This window comes from Felis catus, chromosome C1, assembly GCF_018350175.1.
Source record: "Felis catus isolate Fca126 chromosome C1, F.catus_Fca126_mat1.0, whole genome shotgun sequence".
NCBI classification, from domain to species: domain Eukaryota; kingdom Metazoa; phylum Chordata; class Mammalia; order Carnivora; family Felidae; genus Felis; species Felis catus.
In genome coordinates, this window is record NC_058375.1 from 51,573,874 (window position 1) to 51,596,307 (window position 22,434).

General features: G+C 35.0%; 1 protein-coding gene across 6 annotated transcripts in view; it reads left to right on the forward strand.

Annotated features, from left to right (window-relative positions):
- Positions 1 to 16,283, forward strand: part of ATG4C (autophagy related 4C cysteine peptidase) — a 92,265-nt gene extending 75,982 nt beyond the window's left edge. For all 6 annotated transcript variants that reach the window (XM_011284954.3, XM_019837138.2, XM_011284952.3 and 3 more), the window contains one exon: positions 15,137 to 16,283. In XM_011284954.3, the coding sequence (XP_011283256.1) occupies positions 15,137 to 15,304 (168 nt within the window). In that variant the 3' untranslated portion in view covers positions 15,305 to 16,283. The remainder of the gene's footprint in view (positions 1 to 15,136) is intronic.
- Positions 16,284 to 22,434: the final 6,151 nt, after the last annotated feature.

Here is a 22,434-nt window from a genome sequence, read left to right on the forward strand (position 1 = left end):
CTTCCCCCAAACCTGTTCTCAACTCAGCTGTCTTGCTGATGTTTTTAAAACTTAAAGCATACTACTCTTCTCCTCAGAAACCCGCACTGACTTTCCATTTCACTTACAAGTAAAACAGTTCTTACCATATCCTCCAAGGCCTCAGATGATGTGTGTCTCCATGCCCCACCCTCTTACCCTAACCCCTCATGTCTTACTCTGCCCTCTTTCATTCTGCTTTAGCCGTGTTGGCTTCCTTGCAGATGTCTAACCTAATAGGCAGGCTCCTATCTTAGTGCCTTTGCAATGGACTGTAATGCTCTTTCCCTCGTATCTGCAGGACTGATTCCCTTGCTTCCTTTAAGTCTTGGCTCAGATGTCTCCTTAATGAGGCTTAATCTGACCACCTTATTTAAACAGTTTTCCCCACCATTCCCTCTTACCTTGTCATTCTATCTTTTTCAAGGCACTTACTACTTTCTAATACACTATATAATTTACCTGTTGTATTATTACTTATTATATAGATGTATTATATTATATATTTACCTATTATATTTATTATTATCTGTCTTCCCCAGTGGAATATAAACCTCACAAGGGCAGGAATGTTTTGCCTGTTTAGGTCACTGATGTACCCCAAACCTTCTAGAACAGTGCCTGGCCCATAGTAAGTATTCACTGAGTTTGCTGAATGACCATCTAGAATTGGGTTTGCAATGGTGAACAAGAAAGTTGTAACTCCTGGGGCGCCTGGGTGGCGCAGTCGGTTAAGCGTCCGACTTCAGCCAGGTCACGATCTCGCGGTCCGTGAGTTCGAGCCCCGCGGGAGGCTCTGGGCTGATGGCTCGGAGCCTGGAGCCTGTTTCCGATTCTGTGTCTCCCTCTCTCTCTGCCCCTCCCCCGTTCATGCTCTGTCTCTCTCTGTCCCAAAAATAAATAAACGTTGAAAAAAAAATTTAAAAAAAAAAAAAAAAGAAAGTTGTAACTCCTGGTTTCATGAACTGATAGTCGAAGTGGACAAAATAGACATTAAATCTACAAATAAATGCATAACAAAAATTTTAAATTCCGTTAAAAATACAGTTTATAGGCAAGAAAAATAGGAAACACAACTTAATTTGGGGAGTGAAAAAACATTTTATACGATATACTCATTGTATTTTCCTTAAGGTTCAGATAAAAGTTTTATTTGGTCTATGAAATCTGCCCTATTTGAATCTACCACACAATTAATAAAAATCAGCAAGAGAATAGTAAGGGTCTTCCTACTATGATGAACTTGTTAGAGTTTCATGACTTGCTTTAAGAATGCTTCAAAACCTTGAATTGGGAGATGAAATGAGCAATAGAGTTTGGCATGATAGAGACAGCAGAATTTCAGATAGAGTTAGGAGTATCTTTTATTTCATTGAAATGGTCAATCATGGAATCTCTGTGGATAAGGAGGCAAATGGACTAGAAGAATTGAGAGAGCTGGAAAATTTTAAAGTCAGGTGAATTTGATGAAGATACACTGGGAGTGCATCTAAAACAATCCCTCTTGGGGCACCTGGGTGGCTCAGTCAGTTAAGCATCTGATTTTAGCTCAGGTCATGACCTTATGGCTTGTGAGCGTAAGCCCTGTGTTGGGCTGTGTGCTGACAGCTCAGAGTCTGGATCCTACTTCAGATTCTGTGTCTCTGTCTCTTTCTGTCCCTCACTGGCTTGTGCTCTGTCTCTCACTCTCTCTCAAAACTAAATAAACATTAAAATTTTTTTAAATGTAAAAAAAATAAAAATAAAAAAATACAAACCAACCATCCCTCTTTAATCTTCCACTTCTTTAGACTTCAGCATCTCTATGGCATAGTTCTATTTAATCCTGTCTCTGACAATCCCCTCCCTCCCTGTCTCTAAGTAGTTAATCATGTTGTTAAAATCTTTCATGTCCTTTTTGTTCCTGCAGAGTATGTAAGATATGTGATAAAAGTTTCCAACTGTAATCGTGGGTCTGTCTCCTTTAAGTTCTGTTGCTTTTTGTTTTACATATTTTGAGGCTATGTTATTAGTTACATACAAATTTAATATTGTTAGGTCTCACTGAATTAACTCTTTTATAATTATATGACCCTCTATCTCTAGTAATATTTTTTCCTTAAAGTCTATTTTTGTGCTTTGTCATATATTTTAATCCTATATATATTTTAAACTCCACAAAGCATTTTGTTTTAATCAATATTACCCTTTCTGATGACCTTCATTCTTTCGTGTTATTTTGTTTCTTTCTGGGATCATTTTGCTTCTCTCTGAAGAATTTCCATTACTGTTTCTTCTAGTGTTGTTTGCTGGTGATAAATTCTCTCAGTTTTTGTTTGTTGATTATAACTTTATTATGTCTTCATTAAAAAACTGAAATAAAAGCAGTCGTACAGAAAAGTTGTAAATATGGTTCAAATAACTTTTTCCTGAGCCACTTGAGAATTAGTTGCCAACATGATGCCCCATAACCCTTGGAAAATTGAGTGTGCAATTCCTAAAGACAACTATCAAAATCAGGAAAGTAGCATTGTACATTATTACCATATAATTCTCAGAAACTATTCATGTTTTTCTAACTGTCCCAGTAATGCTCTGTATAGTAAAAGGCTCCAGTTCAGAATAATGTGTTGCATTTATATATACTGAATTTTTAAAAATCTAGAATAGTTCCTCATCTTTCCTTGACTTTCACATGACCTTGATTGTTTTCAAAGATTATGGGCACTTTTGTTTTTGGCTTTATTTTTACAAGATACTTTTGATAATTTTATAGATTATCCCCTCAATTTGTGTTTGCCTGATGTTTCCTCAGGATTTTTCAGATTATGCATCTTTGTCAGGTGTATCACAGAAGTGATTCTGTGTGTTCTTACTGCATCCTAGTGGTTCGCACATTATTTCTATTTGTCTTTTTACTGATGATGTTAACTTTGATCAGTTGATTAATATCTGCCAGGTTCCAGTCTGGCTTCCACATACTCAGTAGACCAGGATGACTTCTCTGACCCTGGCATGGATGCCTGTTTTGTCCAGCTGCATCTAGTGGCTTTAGAAATGACTTGTTTGGGAGGGGAAGGAATGATGAAGAGGTTGCCTTCATTATTGAAAAATATTTTTGCTGCACAGAATTCTATTTTAGCAGTCTTTTGTTCATTACCTTAAAGATATTTATTCCATTGTGTTCTGGCATTTCTTTCTTTCTTTTCTTTTTTTTTTTTTTTTTTTTTAAGTTTTGAGTTATTTTGAGAGAGAGAGAGAGAACAGGGGAGTGGTAGAGAAAGAGAGAGAGAAAATCCTATGTAGGCTCCGCATTGTCAGCATGGAGCCTGATGCGGGGCTTAACTCACAAACTTGGACCTGAGCCAAAACCAGCTGAGCCACCCAGGCGCCCCCTGGCTTCTGTCACTTCTTGATATACATCCCCTAAGATTTTTACTTCTCAGGATTTTCTTTTTCTTGGTTGCTTTCAGCTGCTTTCTAAAAGTTGCTTTATCTATTTTTTTTTTTTCCATTTCTTAATGATTGTTGTTGGTGGCATGGTTAATCTCATCATGGCCTTCTAAATAATTATATTTATAAAATACTTGTTTTAATTCTTTCCAAGTTGTAAAATATAACTGTAAATAAACAAATCCATTTTAAAAATCCTAACATAAAATTAGTTTTATTTCATTGGAGTTTTATCATGAGTACTCTGTATAGAAAGGAACATGGCATTACAGTTTTATCTTAAATCCATCCAAAGAAATTTTACACTAGTAAATTATAGAAGTAAAGTAAAATAAACCAAATGAAAAGAATTTGGTTACTCTATAAATGGCAGCTGCACTACTCTGGTTGTTCAGTCTAAAAACTTGGAATCATCCTGAATCCCTTGCTCTGTCTCACCCTTGCCCAATCCAGCAAATTCTATCATCTTTCCTTTACAATATATTTAGAATTTGGTTATTTCTCACCATTACCATTATTCCCCTGGTCCACGAGCATATCTTCCTTGGGATTACTGCAGTGTCTTCTTAACTCATCTCCCTTGCTTTGTCTATACAGTATCTTTTCCAAACAGCAGCCTGAGTGATTTTGTTAAAATGTAACTAACATTGAAAAAAATTAAAAAGAAAAAGTAACTAACATTGTGTCACTTTACTCAAAATCCCTTGCTTTCTAACTCATTCAGAGCAAAAGCCCTCAACTCTTCCAGTGACCTGTTAGGCCTTCTATAAGTGGAAACTACCTCTACCTGCCTTACTTCTCTAATCTCTCCCTCCACCTCTCTCAAGTCCAGCCCCACTGGCCTCTTGAAGATGCTAGGTGTCCTGTTTCAAGGGTTCTGCTTGTTTTCCTGTGCCTGCAATTCTCTTCCTGCAGATATCCTCATGGTTCCCTCCTTCACTTCTTTCAGGTCTTTACTCACCTGTCACCTTCTTAGCCCTTTCCTGGCTACCCTTTCTTTATGTAATTGTTACTTCCCTCTTTCCTTATTTTTCTCCTTAGCATGTTAAGTGTACACACACACACACACACACACACACACACACACACACACACACTGATATACCATCTATAAACACTTTATGCATATTTAATTTATTTACCACCTTTCTACTTTACTGGACTGTAATCTCAGGAGTATTTGCTGGTTTTGTATATTATTGTTTCCCCAGTGCCTAGAAATTGCCTGTCATATTGGAGGAATATATAAATAGTTGTTGAATGAAGGAATGAATTAAAGAGATTTTGTTGTAAGTTTGTTTTATAAATTAGCAAGGAGCTCAGTAATTGAATTATAGTAAATCCAGTATATTTTCACATATTTCTTCTGTTGTATTCTCTTCTTTTTTAATGGATGTATTATCTCTTATCCCCAAGGAAATTAATTATAGTAATTTTGAAATTCTTCTGCTTCTTTTGCTGTTTCTGTTTCCTTCTGGATCCTTGTTTTTGTTTCAGCTTTAATCTTACAGTTCTCCTTTGGATGCCTTCCCTTAAATAACTGCTATGTGTTTATACTTAAGAGTGAGGCACTGAAGAGGTGAGAAGTTCGGTGTGTTTGAGCATGGCTTGTTAGCTGATGATTTTCATAGTAGGGTGATCAGGTGATAAGCTTGCCTTTTCGTTGGGTGACCTCCAAGTGTTAGTAAGGGCTAATCTTTTCTCTAGAGTTGCTTCATTGTTTTCAGAGGGGAGTTCTGTCATCTCCCTGTGGAATGCATGTTGCTTGCTGGTGCTCCAGTACTGAGATGTGAAGGATACTGAAAACCCTGTAGTTTAATATTCTAGAGTCTCACTTAATTCTTTAGCTTTTAGTCATCACTGTGCCTGGTGTACTAAAAAGGCCATATCTTTATTCAGTTTTTCCAAAGAATAAACCTTTATTTTGCTATGCGTAGGATGCCTAGTGTGGAGCAGAGAAGGGGATTGTGAAGAGGGACCTGAGAATTGAGTCTATATATAGGCTTTCAGTGAGTTTCCTTGTTTTCAGTTTTGTGTCTCACCTTTATTTTTGTGCCTTTATATAATCTTCCTCTCCGAGTTCTGTGGGGTGAAATTGCTCACTTTGATAAATATCCTGCCATCACATCTCTATCCCCCCTGAAATTAGATACCTCCTCTGCTCTGCTGATGTAGATTATTGTTATGTCACATCCCCTATTCTTCCTCCTTTTACTTGTTTTCAGTCTAAAGATAATTATAAAGAAAATACTCTTATTTAATGATAACCTTACTACATGATAGTACTGATGCTTGAGACCAAAAAGTCTCAAATAAAAATATGAGTATTAGGAAGTTAATCATTTGATTGTGGAATGGATGTCAACACAGGAAAAAATATTTACAAGTGGCTAGTTGTCCTCTAGCTACAGAACAAAATTTATATTACAGCCATTGAACCCTAGATATCTAAGAGATCTTAGAGGTTATTCAATCCAGAGCTAACATTTGTGGAGTCCTTACCATATGTTTGATACTTGATATACATTATCTCATTTAACCAACACAAAGCTGAGGGAGGGTACTGTTATTCCCTGTATACATGAGGAATCTTATGTCAGTAACCTTCACAAAGGCCAAAACTAATAAATGGTAGTGCTGAGATTCAAACCTCAGACAGTTTAACTTAAGAATACATGCTTATAAGCACTATTCTATACAGTTTCCTATTTATACATCAGTCCACAGGTTCCACACAGTTGACTTGCTAGTCCTCATTTCAGCTAATAGTGAGCTAATAATTTCTTTGGAAGTCTTTTTAATTTTTGGACAGACCTCTGTTGTTAAAAAAGCATTTCTTATATTGAGTTAGAATCATTCTCTATGTGACTTTTACTTTTTCATCTCACAAAGTAAGGGAGTAAGTTTGCTTCCTCTTCTAGAACACACACTCCCATTTTCTCCAATGGTACACAATTTCTCATACCCATTGCTATTTTGGTAAATGTCTTTCTGTAAACACCTTAGAGTGTCAGATTTATGTTGATGATTCTATTTCCTTTCCTTCTAGTTCAGTATTCTCCAAGTGAAATCTGCAGGATATTTTTCTTTCATAGGTCCTTTTTACTTCTGGGATTTAATGATAAGAACTCTGATTTCCTTGAAAATCTTCAGGGACTTATTATTTAATTGAGAAGACATAAAAGGGATATTAAGGATAAACGACTACAAAAATATATTTGGTAAATGCCAGAAAACTAATAATATGATAATAACGACAATAATAGCCAACATATTAGAGGCCAGGTAATCTTCTGAGTACTTTACATATGTTAATTGATTTAATCGTCTGATAACAACTTTGTGACATAGATGTTATCAATACTGACACTTTGTAGCAAAGGAAAAAGAGTCCATCCAGTTAAGCAACTTGCCCAGTTCAGATAGTTTGAAAGTACTAGCCAGGTTCTGAGCAGAGACTAAGTTCCATAGTCCATGTTTGTAATCTTTGTGCTATATGAGACAATTCTGTAGTACTTTAGAGAAAGGTATAATCACTGCAGACTGAGGTTCTTGGCAGTGGAACTTGGGCTGGAACTTTGAGGACTGATTTTCTATGGTCAGAAAGTAAGCATGAAGGAAGCATGAGCAAAAACAGTATAGTAGAATGTTATAGGATGTTTATGGTAGAATATTATGAGGTAGAATGTTTAATGTGACTAACAAGGGCCTGGGTGATCTCGCTCTTGTATACCAATCTGTCTTCCTCTTTTCTCCTACCCTTGACCCATTCTAGCCTTCTTTCTATTCTTTGAATGTGCTGAGTGTACTGGCATCCTAGTCCTTCGTATGAGCTGATTTTTCTACCTGGAGTGCTCTTCTACTAGAACTCTTACATGTGACTTGTTATTGTCATTTGTGTCTTGGCATAACCTTTTCTGACCACACAATCTACAGAAGCCTTCAAATGCTTCCTTACCACATTACCCTGTTTTATTTTTATCATGGTTCTCTTGAATAGTATATAAGCACCATTAATTACCTGTTCAATATCCACCTTTTTTTTTTTCCTGCTAAGAGAAACCTGATTTTATTTGGGGTAACAGAGTACCTACTTAAACTTGGTCTCCCTTCTATTTAAGCACAGTTTGCCCGGTGAAATATAAGTGGGTGTGTGCTGGGAAGTTTCTGGGAAGATTTCTGCTCTTCTGATGAAATGGTAGATAGAGATGTGGTTCTGTCACTCCCCCTTATGTCTACCCGTCCCTGCCTTGAATGTGAATTCAATACCTGGGATTTCAGCAGTACTTTGTGATCACTAGGGAAAGGTCAAGAGAATTGTAGAAACTGTTTGACATCAATTAACCAAAGCCAGCAATCAGACTTTTATGTGATAAAAACAATTTCTATTACTTAAAGCCATTGTTGTTTTTCATTTTATTTTGTTTTTTGTCAGTTGGCAACAAAAACAATTCCTAATTAATATAAATGATGTTACCAATGATAGAAACCTAGAGAAGTCTAGAAGGGAGCTAATTTTGGGAGGCAGAAAAGGTCATTTTATTTTGATATATCAGTTTGAGCTGACATTGCAGCATGCATCTACTTACTGTAGGAGGAGGTATAGTATAGTGGTTATAACAGAACCAGAACACTTAGGCTTAAATCTTGGCTGTATGAGTTTCTAGCTACATGAACTTGCACAAGTCACCTAATTCCTCAATATTTCAGTTCCTGCAACTGCAAAACACGGATAATAACAAAGCCTAACAGAGAAATGGTTGAAACTGAGAGTAGATAATATTTGTAAGAGAGAATATAGGATATATAGAGAAGATAAAGGATCAATAATTGATTACTATCTGCACTTTGGGATGCAGGAATAAGTAGAGTCAATGAAGAAGGAGATAGAGAAGAAATAGTTCAGAAAACAGAAGGAGAAACAGGAAACTAAAATATTACAGAAATCTAGGGAAGTGAGTATTTTCAGAAAGAAATGCTTATCAGTGTTGATCGCTGTAAAAATATCAAGACGATACGAACTAATAAAAGTCTTTTATTTGAGGACTAGAAGAGTGTATTTTCAGTACAGTGAGGGGTAAAAGTTGGGTTACAGCAATTTAAGACTAAGCAGTGAGAAGACAGAGGAATGAGTATCACATGCACATTTAACTTACTTCAGTTCAACTACATGAACCCTTGTAATACAACAGGAATGTATTTTTCCATGTGTACTCTTTATTACATGCTATAGACTGTAGCGTATTGTACATTAATACACGTTACAGAATAGGGTTGTACATACAAAACCATGCATAACACCCTTTAAACAGTTTAAAAGCCTTTTGAAGATAATTTTGACTATATTTGATTTTCACATCATGGGCTGACTTTGGAACCTAACTACTACATAAAATGTCGCTCCACTGTGAATACAGTGGTGAATATAAACCACAGAGGTCTAGACTGCTCTGTACTGGGCAAAGTTGTACAGGTGTGGTGGTAGAGGCTAGAGGTAAAGGTTTTGGCCTGGGGAGAGGTTTTGGCCGGTTCTATTTCTGTTCTTCCTTATATCTACTAGCATTATGAAGGAAGAAATCGCTTAACTTCTGTCCTCTAGCTTTTTCCTTTGTAGATTTTGAGACCTGTCAAGGTAGCACATAGGAAAAATGTGATAAATTATTTGACCTCTTGAAAAATGATTTGCCTTTTAGATAATAAAGCCGCTTCAATGTATTTTTGACTATGTTATCAAAATACAATGAAGGACTTGCCTATTCCAAAATTATTGTTGAGCAAACCACTGAATTCCCTTTTGAAAAGCAACTACGAGATAGTAAACTCAGTTATCTTCAATTAAAAAAATTTTTTTTCAATGTTTATTTTTGAGAGAAAGAGACAGAGCGTGAGCAGGGGAGGGGCAGAGAGTGAGGGAGACACAGAATCAGAAGCAGGCTCCAGGCTCCGAGCTGTCAGCACAGAGCCTGATGTGGGGCTCAAACTCACGAACTATGAGATGATGACCTGATCCAAGGTCTGACATTTAACTGACTGAGCCACCCAGGCGTGCCTTAATTTTTTTTTTTTAATGGTTTTATCCTACCCAAACAAGAAATACATGTTATAAAGTTTGGAAATGAGAAGTATAAAAAAAAATCAACATGAAGTCTTTCCTTTAGAGATACTATTCTGTTCTTTATCCATCTAGTCTTTTGAAAACATGTATTTAAGATTTTAACATAATTGAGATAAAATTTTATATATAGCTTTATATCCTGCTTTTTCTCTTAATGTTATATAGTATTTCCCCAAGTTACTAAATAATTTTTGTTATCTTTTATTTTGTATAGTGTATCAATTGATAATACCTCATGTCATATAGATAACCTAGTTCAGAATTTTTTTTCATGTAAATTTTATGTTATCCATTATGAACAGACTTTAAGGTTTTGACAGTGTGTCCTTTCTTGGACTATAAAAGAAGAAAATGAAAGTTTTGACTTTTGATAAAAGTTTTTAGAATTAAATTTTCAGTTTTTAAAAAATTTAAACCCAAGGGGTGCCTGGGTGGCTCAGTCGGTTAGGTGTCCAACTTCGGCTCAAGTCATGATCTTACTTGCAGCTTGTTGAGTTCGGGCCCCATGTCGGGCTCTGTGCTGACAGCTCGGAACCTGGAGCCTGCTTCAGATTGTGTGTCCCTCTCTTGCTCTGCCTCTCCCCCACTCATGCTGTGTCTCTCTCAATAAACAAACATTAAAAAAAATTTTTTTTTAATTTAAATCCAAGTTAGTTAACATATAGTGTAATGATTTCAGGAGTAGAATTTAGTGAGTTACCACTTACATATAACATCCAGTGCTTATCCCAACAAGTGCCCTCATTAATGCCCATCACCCATTTAGCCCATCCTGCCACTCACCTCTCCTCCAGTTTGTTCTCTGTATTTAAGGGTCTCTTATGGTTTGCCTCTCTTTCTGTTGTTAACTTATTTTTGCTTCCCTTCCCCTATGTTCATTTGTTTTGTTTCTTAAATTCCACATATGAGTGAAATCATATGAAACTTGTCTTTCTCGGACTTATTTCGCTTAACATAATACACTCTAGTTCCATCCATGTTGTTGCAAATGGCAAGATTTTGCCACAAAAAGATTTCATTCTTTTTGATCATGGAGTAAAACTCCATTGTACATATATATATATACCATATCTCCTTTATCCGTTTGTCAGTTGATGGACATTTGGGCTCTTTCCATAATTTGGCTGTTGATGCTAGTGCAGCTATAAATATTGGGGTGCATGTGCTCCTTTGAATCAGCATTTTTGTATCCTTTAGATAAATAACTCGTAGTGCAATTGCTGGGTCATAGGGTAGTTCTATTTTTAATTTTTTGAGGATCCTCCATGCTGATTTGGTGATTGTTTCCTTTGCTTTGCAGAAGCTTTTTATCTTAATGAGGTCCCAAAAGTTCATTTTTGCTTTTGTTTCCCTTGCCTCTGGAGACATGTCAAGTAAGAAGTAGCTGCAGCCAAGGGGCGCCTGGGTGGCGCAGTCGGTTAAGCATCCGACTTCAGCCAGGTCACGATCTCGGGGTCCGGGAGTTCGAGCCCCGCGTCAGGCTCTGGGCTGATGGCTCAGAGCCTGGAGCCTGTTTCCGATTCTGTGTCTCCCTCTCTCTCTGCCCCTCCCCCGTTCATGCTCTGTCTCTCTCTGTCCCAAAAATAAATAAAAACGTTGAAAAAAAAATTTTTAAAAAAGAAGTAGCTGCAGCCAAGGTCAAAGAGTTTGTTGCCTATTTTGTCCTCTAGGATTTTGATGGTTTCCTATCTTACATTGAGGTCTTTCATCCATTTTGAGTTTATTTTTGTGTATGGTGTAAGAAAGTGGTCCAGGTTCATTCTTCTGTATGTCGCTGTCCAGTTTTCCCAACACCATTTGCTGAAGAGACTGGCTTTTTTCCATTGGATATTCTCTCCTGCTTTGTCAAAATTAGTTGAATACATTTGTGGATCCATTTCTGATCTCTATTCTGTTCCATTGATTCATGTATCTGTGTTTTTTTGTTTTTGTTTTGTTTCTATTTTTGCCAGTACCATACTACCTTGATGATGACAGCTTTGTAATATAGCTTGAAGTCTGGAATTGTGATGCCTCCAGTTTTGGTTTTTTCAACATTACTTTGGCTATTCAGGGTCTTTTCTGGTTCCATACAAATTTTAGAATTGTTTGTTACAGCTCTGTGAAGAATGCTGGTGTTGTTTTGATAGGGATTACCTTGAATATGTAGATTGCATTTGGCAGTAGCAACATTTTAACAATATGTGTTCTTCCAATCCATGAGCACGGGATATTTTTCATTTGTTTGTGTCTTCAATTTCTTTCATAAGCTTTCTATAGCTTTCAGTATATGGACCTTTTACCTCTTTGGTTAGGTTTAGTCCTAGGTATTTTATGGTTTTCAGTGCAACTGTAAATGGAATCAATTCCTTGATTTCGCTTTCTGCTGCTTCATTATTGGTGTATAGAAATGCAACCCATTTCTGTATGTTGATCTTACATCTTGTGACTTTGCTGAATTCATGTATCAGTTCTAGCAGTTTTTTGGTGGAGTCTTAGAATTAAATTTTCAAATCAACAGTTATTCTTTTTAAAAAAACAAGTCTGAAAAAACGTTCTTGATGTGGTATGTAGGAGCTAGGAAAAGTGTTTGAAAGGCATGTTTTTAAGTGACTGAGGCCTAATGTCCCAATAATTCCTTATTAGTTTATCTCTTTTTGTTGTTGTTGCTGTTGTTAAGTCGTCTTGAGAAAGTAATTTAAATCCTTTGGGGCTCAATTTTCCTATTTATAAAATGAGAGTTCAGTAATTTCTAAAGTTTCCTTTGACATTTCCTTTTTTTTTTTTTTTTTTAACGTTTATTTATTTTTGAGACAGAGAGAGACAGAGCATGAACAGGGGAGGGGCAGAGAGAGAGGGAGACACGGAATCTGAAACAGGCTCCAGGCTCTGAGCTGTCAGCACAGAGCCCGACGCGGGGCTCGAACTCATGGATCGTGAGATCGTGACCTGAGCCGAAGTCAGCCGCTTAACCGACTGAGCCACCCAGGCGCCCCTCCTTTGGCATTTCCATATTTATTTACCCAATGTATATTTTTAAAATAGACTTTTTTATTTTTAATTTTTTTAATGTTTATTTATTTTTGAGAGAGAGAGACAGAGCGTGAGTTGGGGAGAAGCGGTGGGGGGGGGGGGGGCGGGACATAGAATCTGAAGCAGGTTCCAGGCTGTGAACTCTTAGCACAGAGCCCCACGTGGGGCTTGAACCCATGAACCGTGAGATCATGACCTGAGGCAAAGTCAAGATGCTTAACTGACTGAGCCACCCAGGCACCCCAATAGACTTTATTTTTTAGAGCAGTTTTAGTGTCATAGCAAAGCTGAGTGAAAAGTACAGAAGGTTTCCATACACTCCCTTCTCCCTATCAACCACCCCTCTCCCCAGACATTTGTCACAACTGATGAACCTATATTGGACACATCATTATTATCACCCAGAGTCTATAATTTACATTAGGGTTCATTCTTGGTATTGTACATTCTGTGGTTTTGGACAGAGGTATAATGCTGTGTAGCCCCCCTTACAGTATCATACAGAATAGTTTTCCTTCCCTAAAAATTCCTTATGCTCCACCTATTCATCTCTTCCTTCCTATTAATCCCTGGCAACCACTAGCCTTTTCCAGAACATCATATTGTTGGAATCTTAAAGTTTGTAACCTTTTCAGATTGGTTTCTTTAACTTAGTGATAATGCACTTAGGTTCCTCCATGTCTTTTACGGCTTTGATAGCTCATTTCTTTTTAGTGCTGAGTAATATTCCATTGTCGGGATATACCACAGTTTATTTATCCATTTACCTACTGAAGGACATTTTTGTTGCTTCTAACTTTTGGCAGCTGTGAATAAAGCTACTGTAAATATCGTTGTGCAAGTTTTTGTGTGGACAGAAGTTAAATTTTCATTTGAGTAAAACTTTAATATATTTTTCAGTTGATAATCTTTAAAAATATATTAAGTAACTTGAGAAAAGTTAGAAAAATTATAATTGTCAAAATCTGAATCAATAAATATGCACAAGGGGGCTTCACAGTGCAAGTGGGTTTACAAATAGTAGGCACATTTTATAATTAAAGAATAGAGGGCTCCTTTCTGACATTTTGCCCTGGGTCACAGATTTGAATCATGGTTGATGAGCAGCTAATAAACCCAAATGACTTCTTTATTGATCTTGAAAGAAAGGATGAAGAGATGATAATATTAGCTTTGTTGTGTTGATTTGAAAATGATACAATGATACCTGCCCACTAGATACTGGACTTTTTACAAGTGACATTAAATGAATATAAAATGAAGACAATTTTGGACTGTATTCCAGCCATTGGCTGGAGGTGAAAGAGGCCTGATTAAATGCCAGATTCCTCTGTCTCTTATTTTCATTTTCTGCATTTTTCCTTCTTTTTTTGTAGAATGTAAGTAAAATAAATTTGAACGATGTATACTTTAGGAGTGTAAGAATTAGAGGTTATGATTTTCATTGTATCTAGTTTTTCTAAGTACTTGTTTTTAAATGGTTCATTTCCATTCAATTAAAAATGTATTTCATATTAACTGTCTCATTGGAATATGTTTTAAGTTTAACATTGTATCTGTATGCTAGGGCTATATATTTATTTTTGCCACGTTTCAAGAGAATCTATAAATGCAATATATAAGAATTTGATGATCCTGCAGTTGAATATTGACATTTGGGAGAATTTAGTTTTTACCCCTGAAATTATCCTTTAGAAACATATTATAATTAATTGATCATGATTAATGATGTGTAAGTACTGTTGATATTTTTTCAGCATTCTCTAATTCACATAAACTTTTCAGAATCCTTATAGATCCTGGTTATCTATAGAAAAGTTTATTTCTGTCAAAAAATGTCATCCGAAAATTTTTATTCATTTTTAATGAAAATTGTTTTAATTTTTTAATTAAATTTGTTTCACAGAAAGATTTAAAGTGGTTTAGAATGGGTGTTGGATTGTTAACGAGTCCCACATTGACAGAGGTTATAAAGGTTGTTGGTATCCCCACAATTCCAAGTATTACTTCCTTCACTTCTGAATTATATAGTTTTAGAAGGTAATATGTAAGGTATGGATTATTGCTATTTATGAGAACACTGTATTTCATGTTTACTAAATTACTGCAGAAATATTTTTTCAAATATGTGACTCTGAAAAGACTAAACTTAATTTTTAAAAATAACTTTTTATTATAGCTTTTGGTCAGTTTAACAATTCTCTGAGGTAAAGGGACTGGGTATCTTTTGCCCCATTTTGTAGATGATTGGTAGAGTAATTTTGTCCAAGTTCACATCAAGGTAAGTTGTAGAACTGAGATTAGAATGGACCTTGTGACTAAGTTTAATGGTGTTTCTTCTGTGTGACGGTACCAATCTTTCACAGTATTTTACTATAGTCAGGGATACCATTTTGTTTCATTTTCTGTAAGCCAGAACAGTGAAACAATGGTACTAGATAAGTGTAAGTGAGAGAAGCTAACAAGAGAGACTCAGGGCTAGAACATTAGATTTCATCATGTGGTCCTACTGTACACTCTTGCATCCAATAAGGGATTTTTCTGTACTTTCTGTTACAGATGCTGAAAATTTCTTCTAAGGAGAAATACCCCTTATTTACTTTTGTAAATGGTCATTCCAGAGACTATGATTTTACATCTACTACAACCAATGAAGAAGACCTTTTCTCAGAGGATGAAAAGAAAAGATTAAAAAGATTTAGCACAGAAGAGTTTGTCTTGCTCTAAAGATTAGTGCATTTGTGCTTGGTGGGAAGAATTCCTTTGAAGGGGAACAATGAAGAGAAACAAGTTTACTTGAAACTGGCTTATTTTCACAAATATCTTAATTTTATATGTTCTTTTAAAAAAGAACATTTGGAAATACACAAGTTTTAAAGATATTTTTCTGAAGGAGAAATGATTTAATGAATCTTGATTTCTAATAAATATCAAGTGATTCTGGCTGTATTCCTGTTTCCCTAAGATCTGCTAACGATAACTCTAACTTAACTGCGAGCCTTCCAGTCTTCAAATTCTTCCACCTGAGGCCACTAGTCTCCTGAAGGTTTTGTGATATAGGCCTCCAAATTGGGATCACCAAATAGGTTCAAAAGCTTCAGTTTATACTAACAACCAGAAGACCAGAGAATGAATCTTCAGTGCTGCCTAGCTTCCTGATATTAATGCAACCAAAGGAAACTTATGGATGTATCTTGATATATTAAATAGCAATTGTTAGCTATGATATGCATATAATTATATCAGTAGAATTGTAAGTTAATGTAATACTTAGCAATATGATTTTATAATGGCTCCTCATTTTGCTTGCTATTGAGACTTCTCTGAGGAATATAAAGTATTGGTATTCCCCAGAAATTTAAAGGTTATGTTATTAATAATAACTTCATCCAATCAAATCAGATAAAGGCAATTTTATATGATTAGTGTTTGTTTCCTATTCCAAAACTGAAATTTTATGGGAATTCTACTTACTATGGAGTTTTTAAATCTAAAAATAAGTACTAAAAAAGATACCAGTAGATGCTCCTCTATGTGGTTTTTGCTATTTGTATAAATCAGTGTAGTGTTTAGAAGCTGAGGCTATCTATAAGGTAAATCTGCCTTAAATGTGTTTTATGTTACTGAAAGGCAAATTTGTGATATAAAAATATGAGTTATTATTCAGCCAGAATTATATACTGTAATAAAGATGTGAGAACATGAACCTTTGTTTTGGTTTTAATAGGATTGTTTTAATTCTTTAATTTGAAAAAAATCATTATCTGATATGAAGTCTATTTATTTATAATGAAAGCAAATAATATTGTTTCTCTGAAAGAAAAATATTAACTTATTTTATGGAGTTTTCATGCTTCAGTGTGGAAAGGTGACTTATAAAGACATAAGATTGTGTATCATTTAAGTCATTGATCTCTTCTATCAGAAAGCCTATTTGTTAGGTTTAGAGTTGCATGCAAAACTGAAACACAGGGTGGGCAGATTGCTTTAGTATGCCTGACGAGAGAAATCAGGTTTGGCATTTCCCAGTGAGGACAGTTTACTGAATTGATATAAATAGCCTGAAATCTAAAATTTTCCTTTACTCCAGATAAAATCTGGACAAATTAAGTCCAGTACTAATTTCCCTAGAATGTCAAAGCAGTACTAGGAATAAGAAGCCAGTAATATGCCTGATTTTATGTACTGCAGTTGTCTTGTCTAAATTATTGCAGCTTGTTTTTTATACACACGTGCAGTAATCACAGGATTTTACAACAAACACATCAAATGAGAGTGCCCATACCTTCAAATGAATCAGAACCGATTATAAGTATTCTCTTACAAGAACTATATAAAAGTTTGACTTAAGTATAGCATTCTGTTATTTTCTCAGCATATTCGGGGATCATTTTTAAGTAGGATTTTGGGATGAGATAAAATTACACCTGGCCAAAGTTAAGATGAGAGGAGGCAGAAACTTCCTTTACATTGAATTATACTGAAGATACTCATAATCTGTACAGACAAAACAACCCAGTCTTACAACACAGTCATCCCCATGACTGAGAATAAATGTATAGAAATCAGAAATGATTAGAATATGCACATATAAAGTATTCAACAATGTGTATGAATGAATGCATGCATTTTGAAAATTGGAATAGGCTGATTGACCTGTCTTGCCTGTTAATTCAACATCAGTTGAGAACCAGCCAAAAGTTGTACTAATCTTTTATTGGAAAGGCAGCAACAAAACTACACCATTAGATTTAGAATAGAGGTACTGTATATTCTGGTTAGCCTTTGTTTTCAACACAGATTTCATTTCAAGTTCTGACAGCCAGTAAACTCAGTCAATAAAGGTTATGAATGATCTCTTTCAGTGTGGAATAAAGGAAAGTAAAAAAAGATAAGATACTAAGATCGGTGTACTGTTAAAATTATGATAGTTGGATCTTCCATTTGGACATCAATATTAAGATACTAATTTTACCATTAACATTTCAAAAATGAATTTTTAAAATTCTTAATGTGACTTTTTTGATGGCGAAGGTTTCTTTTCTCTCTTCCTCGTAAGATTTGACACATTGAATCCTCTTTTGTCAATGTATTAACCACCAGCAGGCAATGTTGAGAGTCATTTGCTGAATGAGTGAATGAAAAGATCTTTTACAGTACAAGTGTATCCAAAAGGATTTCCCCGAGGTATCCATTTTTCTGTTTTTATATTAAATTAACCCCATTAAGTCTGTATTAGTGAGATGACAACTGTATAGGATTAAAAATTTAGGTCACTTTTATGTTCTGTTAACCTTAGACATTGTCCAAGGGCAAGCATATCCAAAAGTATATATGTTAATTCCATCTTGTTTTTAGAAGAATTAAAGAAATAAAACAGCAAAAATAACTTACTTGCATAATCTATACAGTGTTAGATCAGAAATCTTAATTTTTTTAGAAATCAAATCATTACTCTCTATTATTCCATGCTGGAAAGCACTCTATTTCTGGTCAACTCATACTATTCTAGCTTTATTTTTTATTAAAAAAATTTCTTTTAATGTTTATTTACTTTTGAGAGAGACAAACAGAGCATGAGTGGGGGAGGGGCAGAGAGAGAGGGAGACAGAATCTGAAGCAGGCTCCAGGCTCTGAGCTGTCAGCACAGTGCCCGATCTGGGTCTTGAATTCACAAACCATGAGATCATGACCTGAGGTGAAGTCAGACACTTAACTGACTGAGCCACTCAGGTGCCCCAATACTATTATAGCTTTATTTCCCCCTTTTCTTTGCTAATTATCTTGGAAGTAGGAAATTTTTTATTTTCATGCTTTATCACAGATCACCTTCAACTCTTTTTTTAAACTATATATATATTCATATATAGGCCAAAAACTTAAGAATTTTCCAGAAACAAGAAAACAAGAGGAAGAATAGATAATGAGAAAACACTTTGAAAATACTAAATAATTATATGAATTTCTATTGAAATAGAGGAAGAAATTAGGATTTAATAGAGAAATATGAGCAAGATGTCCAGAATATACTGATAGAGGCAATTTCTCTGAAAGGATTAGGGATTACTATTTTCTATAAAAAGAGCAAGTTTCTTAACAAAAAAATTTAGGAGAATAAATATCATGTAATATTTATAATAGCCTCAATATTGTCAGTCACTACAATTCAACAGTACTATATTCAGTTGAGCATTTAGAACGAATATTTTGAGATAATTAAACAGGTGAAACATGAGACCAGGAAAAACTGGAACCATCCCATCTTATTCTAAAATATAAGTTTTACATCATTTTATAGTTTGAATCTTAACTGAGTTTAGAAATCTTAAGCATTTTTGTGTGGTTTTCATGGTTACATAAAGACCTTCTCCTTGCCTATAAACTTTGAAAAATATTATATTTTGAGTATTGCAGACACATTTTTAAATTAGCATTTGCCTCTCTTTCTTTTTTATAGTCTTTATCAACATTATTGGTGGCAAGCAATGGCCCAAAACATTCAGCTACAGTTATAAAATTTCACTTATTCTCTCACAATAACAAAAATATATTAAAAGTGGAGAATACATGTTTGTTATTAAGTAGGAAAATTACTGTGCTACTCTCTAACCAACTCCTCCAGAAACTTAGAAACTCAGTCTTATTTACTTATTTACTTACTTATTTATTTATTTATTTATACTGAAGTATAGTTGACATACAATATTATATTGGTTTCAAGTACAAAACAGTGATTCAACGTTTATATACATTATGAAATGATCATGATAAAAGTATAGTTACCATCTGTCACCATAGAAAGTTATTGCAGTATTATTGATTATATGCCCTACGTTGTACTTTACATTCCCATGACTCATTTTATAATTGGAAGTTGTATCTTTTAATGCCCTTAATCCCCTGCACACCTGTTTGTTCTCTGTATTTATGAGTCTGTTTCTGTTTTGTCTTGTTTTTGTTTTTTAGATTCCACATATAAGTGAAATCATAACGTTATTTGTCTTTCTTTGATATATACACACATATTTATGTATCACATCTTCATTCATTCATCTACTGATGGACACTTCTGTATTTTGGCTATTGTAAATAATGTTGCATTGAATATAGGAGTGCATACATCTTTTTGGATTAGTGTTTTTGTTTTCTTGGGATATTACCCAGAAGTGGAATTGCTAGGTTGTACAGTATTTCTATTTTTAATTTTTTGAGGAAACTCCATACTGGTTTCCATAGTGGTTGCACCAATTTATATACCCACCAACAGTGCAGGAGGGTTCCCTTTTCTCTATGTCTTCTCCAACACTTGTTATTTCTTGTCTTTTTGATACTAGCCATTCTGACAGGTATAGAGGTGATAATCTCATTGTGTCTTTTATTTGCTTTGTCCTGATGATTAGTGATGTTGAGCACCTTTTCATATGCCTATCAGCCATCTGTATGTCTTGGAAAAATGTCTATTCAGGTCCTTTGCCTGTTTTTGTTTCTGTTTTTGTTTTTTTGTTTGTTTACAGAGAGAAAGAGAGAGAGCATGAACACACACACATGGGAGGGGCAGAGACAGAGGGACAGAGAGAATCCCAAGCAGGCTCTGCACTGTCACCATAGAGCCCAATGCAGGGCTTGAACTCAGACGCTGTGAGATCATGACCTGTGCTGAAATCAAAAGTCAGACACTTAACTGACTGGGCCACCCAGATGCCCCAATTGCCCATTAAAAAAATTTGTTTTAGTGTTTATTTATTTTTGAAGGAGACAGCATGAACAAGGGAAAGGCAGAGAGACAGGGAGACACAGAATCCAAAGCAGGCTCCAGGCTGTGAGCTATCAGCACAGAGCCTGATGCAGGGCTCGAACTTACAAACTGTGAGATCATGACCTGAGTCAAAGTCGGATGCCCAACCAACTGAGCCACTCAGGCATCCCCCAACTGCCTATTTTTTAATTGGATTGTATTTTTGGTGAATTATATGAATTCTTCATATATTTTGGATATTAATCCCTTATCAGATATATTGTTTGCAAATATTTTCTTCCTCCATTCAATAGGTTCCCATTTTGTTTTGTTTGATAGTTTCATTCACAGTGCAAAAACTTTTTAATTTGATGTAGTCCCAGTTATTTATTTTTGCTTTTGTTCCTGTTGCCTGAGGAGACAGATCAAAAAAAAAATATTGCTAAGAGTTTATCAAAAAAAAAAAAAAGTTTACTGCCTATGTTTTCTTTTAGGAGTTTTATGGCTTCAGGTCTTACATTTAGGTCTTTAATCCATTTTGAATTTATTTTTGTGTATGATGTAAGAAACTGATCCAATTTCATTCTTTTGAATGTAGCTGTCCAGTTTTTCCAGCACCATTTATTGAAGAAACTGTCTTTTTCCATGTAATAATCTTGCCTCCTTTGTCACAGATAATTGACCATATAAGTGTGAGTTTGTTTCTGGGCTTTCTGTTATGTTTCACTGTTCTATGTGTCTATTTTTGTTGTTGTTGCTCCAGTACTATACAATTTTGATTACTACAGCTGCTTTGTAGTATAGTTTGAAATCTGAGACTGTGATACTTCCTGCTTTGTTTTTTCTCAAGATTGCTCTATTGGGGATATTTTGCGGTGCCATACAGATTTTAGGATTATTTGTTCTAGTTCATTGAAAAATGCTGATAGAGGTTGCATTGAATCTGTAGTTTTAACAATGTTAATTCTCCCAACCCATGAGTATGATATGCATTTCCATTTATGTATGTCATCTTCTGCTTCTTTCATCAATGTCTTAAATTTTTCAGAGTACAGGTCTTTCACCTTCTTGGTCAGATATATTCCTAGGTATTTTATTCTTTTTGATGCAATTGTAAATAGGATTGTTTTTTTAATTTCTCTTTATGATAGTTAGTTGTTAGCATATAGAAACAATAAATTTCTGTATCTTGCAACTTTGCTGAATTCATTTATTAGTTTTAATAGTTTCTTTGGTGAAGTCTTTAGGGTTTTTTCTATATACGGTATCATTTCATCTGCAAATAGTGGCAGTTTTATTTCTTCCTTACCACTTGGATGCCTTTTATTTCTTTTTCCTGTATGATTGCTGTGTCTGGGACTCTCAGTACTATGTTGAATAAAAGTGGCAAAAGTGTGCATTCTTGTCTTATTCCTGATCTTAAAGGAAAAGTTTTCAACTTTTTACCACTGAGTATGTTAGCTGTGAATTTGTCACATGTAGCCTTTATTTATGTTGGGGTATGTTCCCTCATGACCCACTTTGTTGAGAGTTTTTATCATAAATGGATGTTGGATTTTGTCAAATGCCTTTTCTGCATCTATTGAAATGATCATATGATTTTGTTAACGTGGTGCATCACATTGATTGATTTGCCAGTATTAAACCATCCTTGCATTCCTGGACTAAATCTCACTTAACCATGGTATACGATCCTTTTAATGTACTGTCAAATTTAATGTATTGATATTTGACATTTGATATTGTTGAGGATTTTTGCATTTATATTCATGAGGGATGTTGGACTATAGAGTGTGAGTGTGTGCATGTGTGTGTGTGTGTGTGTGTCTTTGGTTTTGGTATCAGGGTAATGCTGCCCTTGTAGAATGAATTTGGAAGTGTTCCCTCCTCTTCAATCTTTTTTTGAATAGTTTGAGACGGACAGATATTAACTCTTCTTTAAATGGTTAGTAGAATTCACCTGTGAAGCCATCTGGTCCTGGACTTTAGTTTGTTGTGAGTTTGCTGATTACTAATTCAATTTCTTTACCAGTAATTGGTCTGTTCAGATTTTCTTTCTTCCTAATTCAGTGTTGGAAGATTGTATATTTCTAGGAATTTACCCATTTCTTGTATGTAGTCT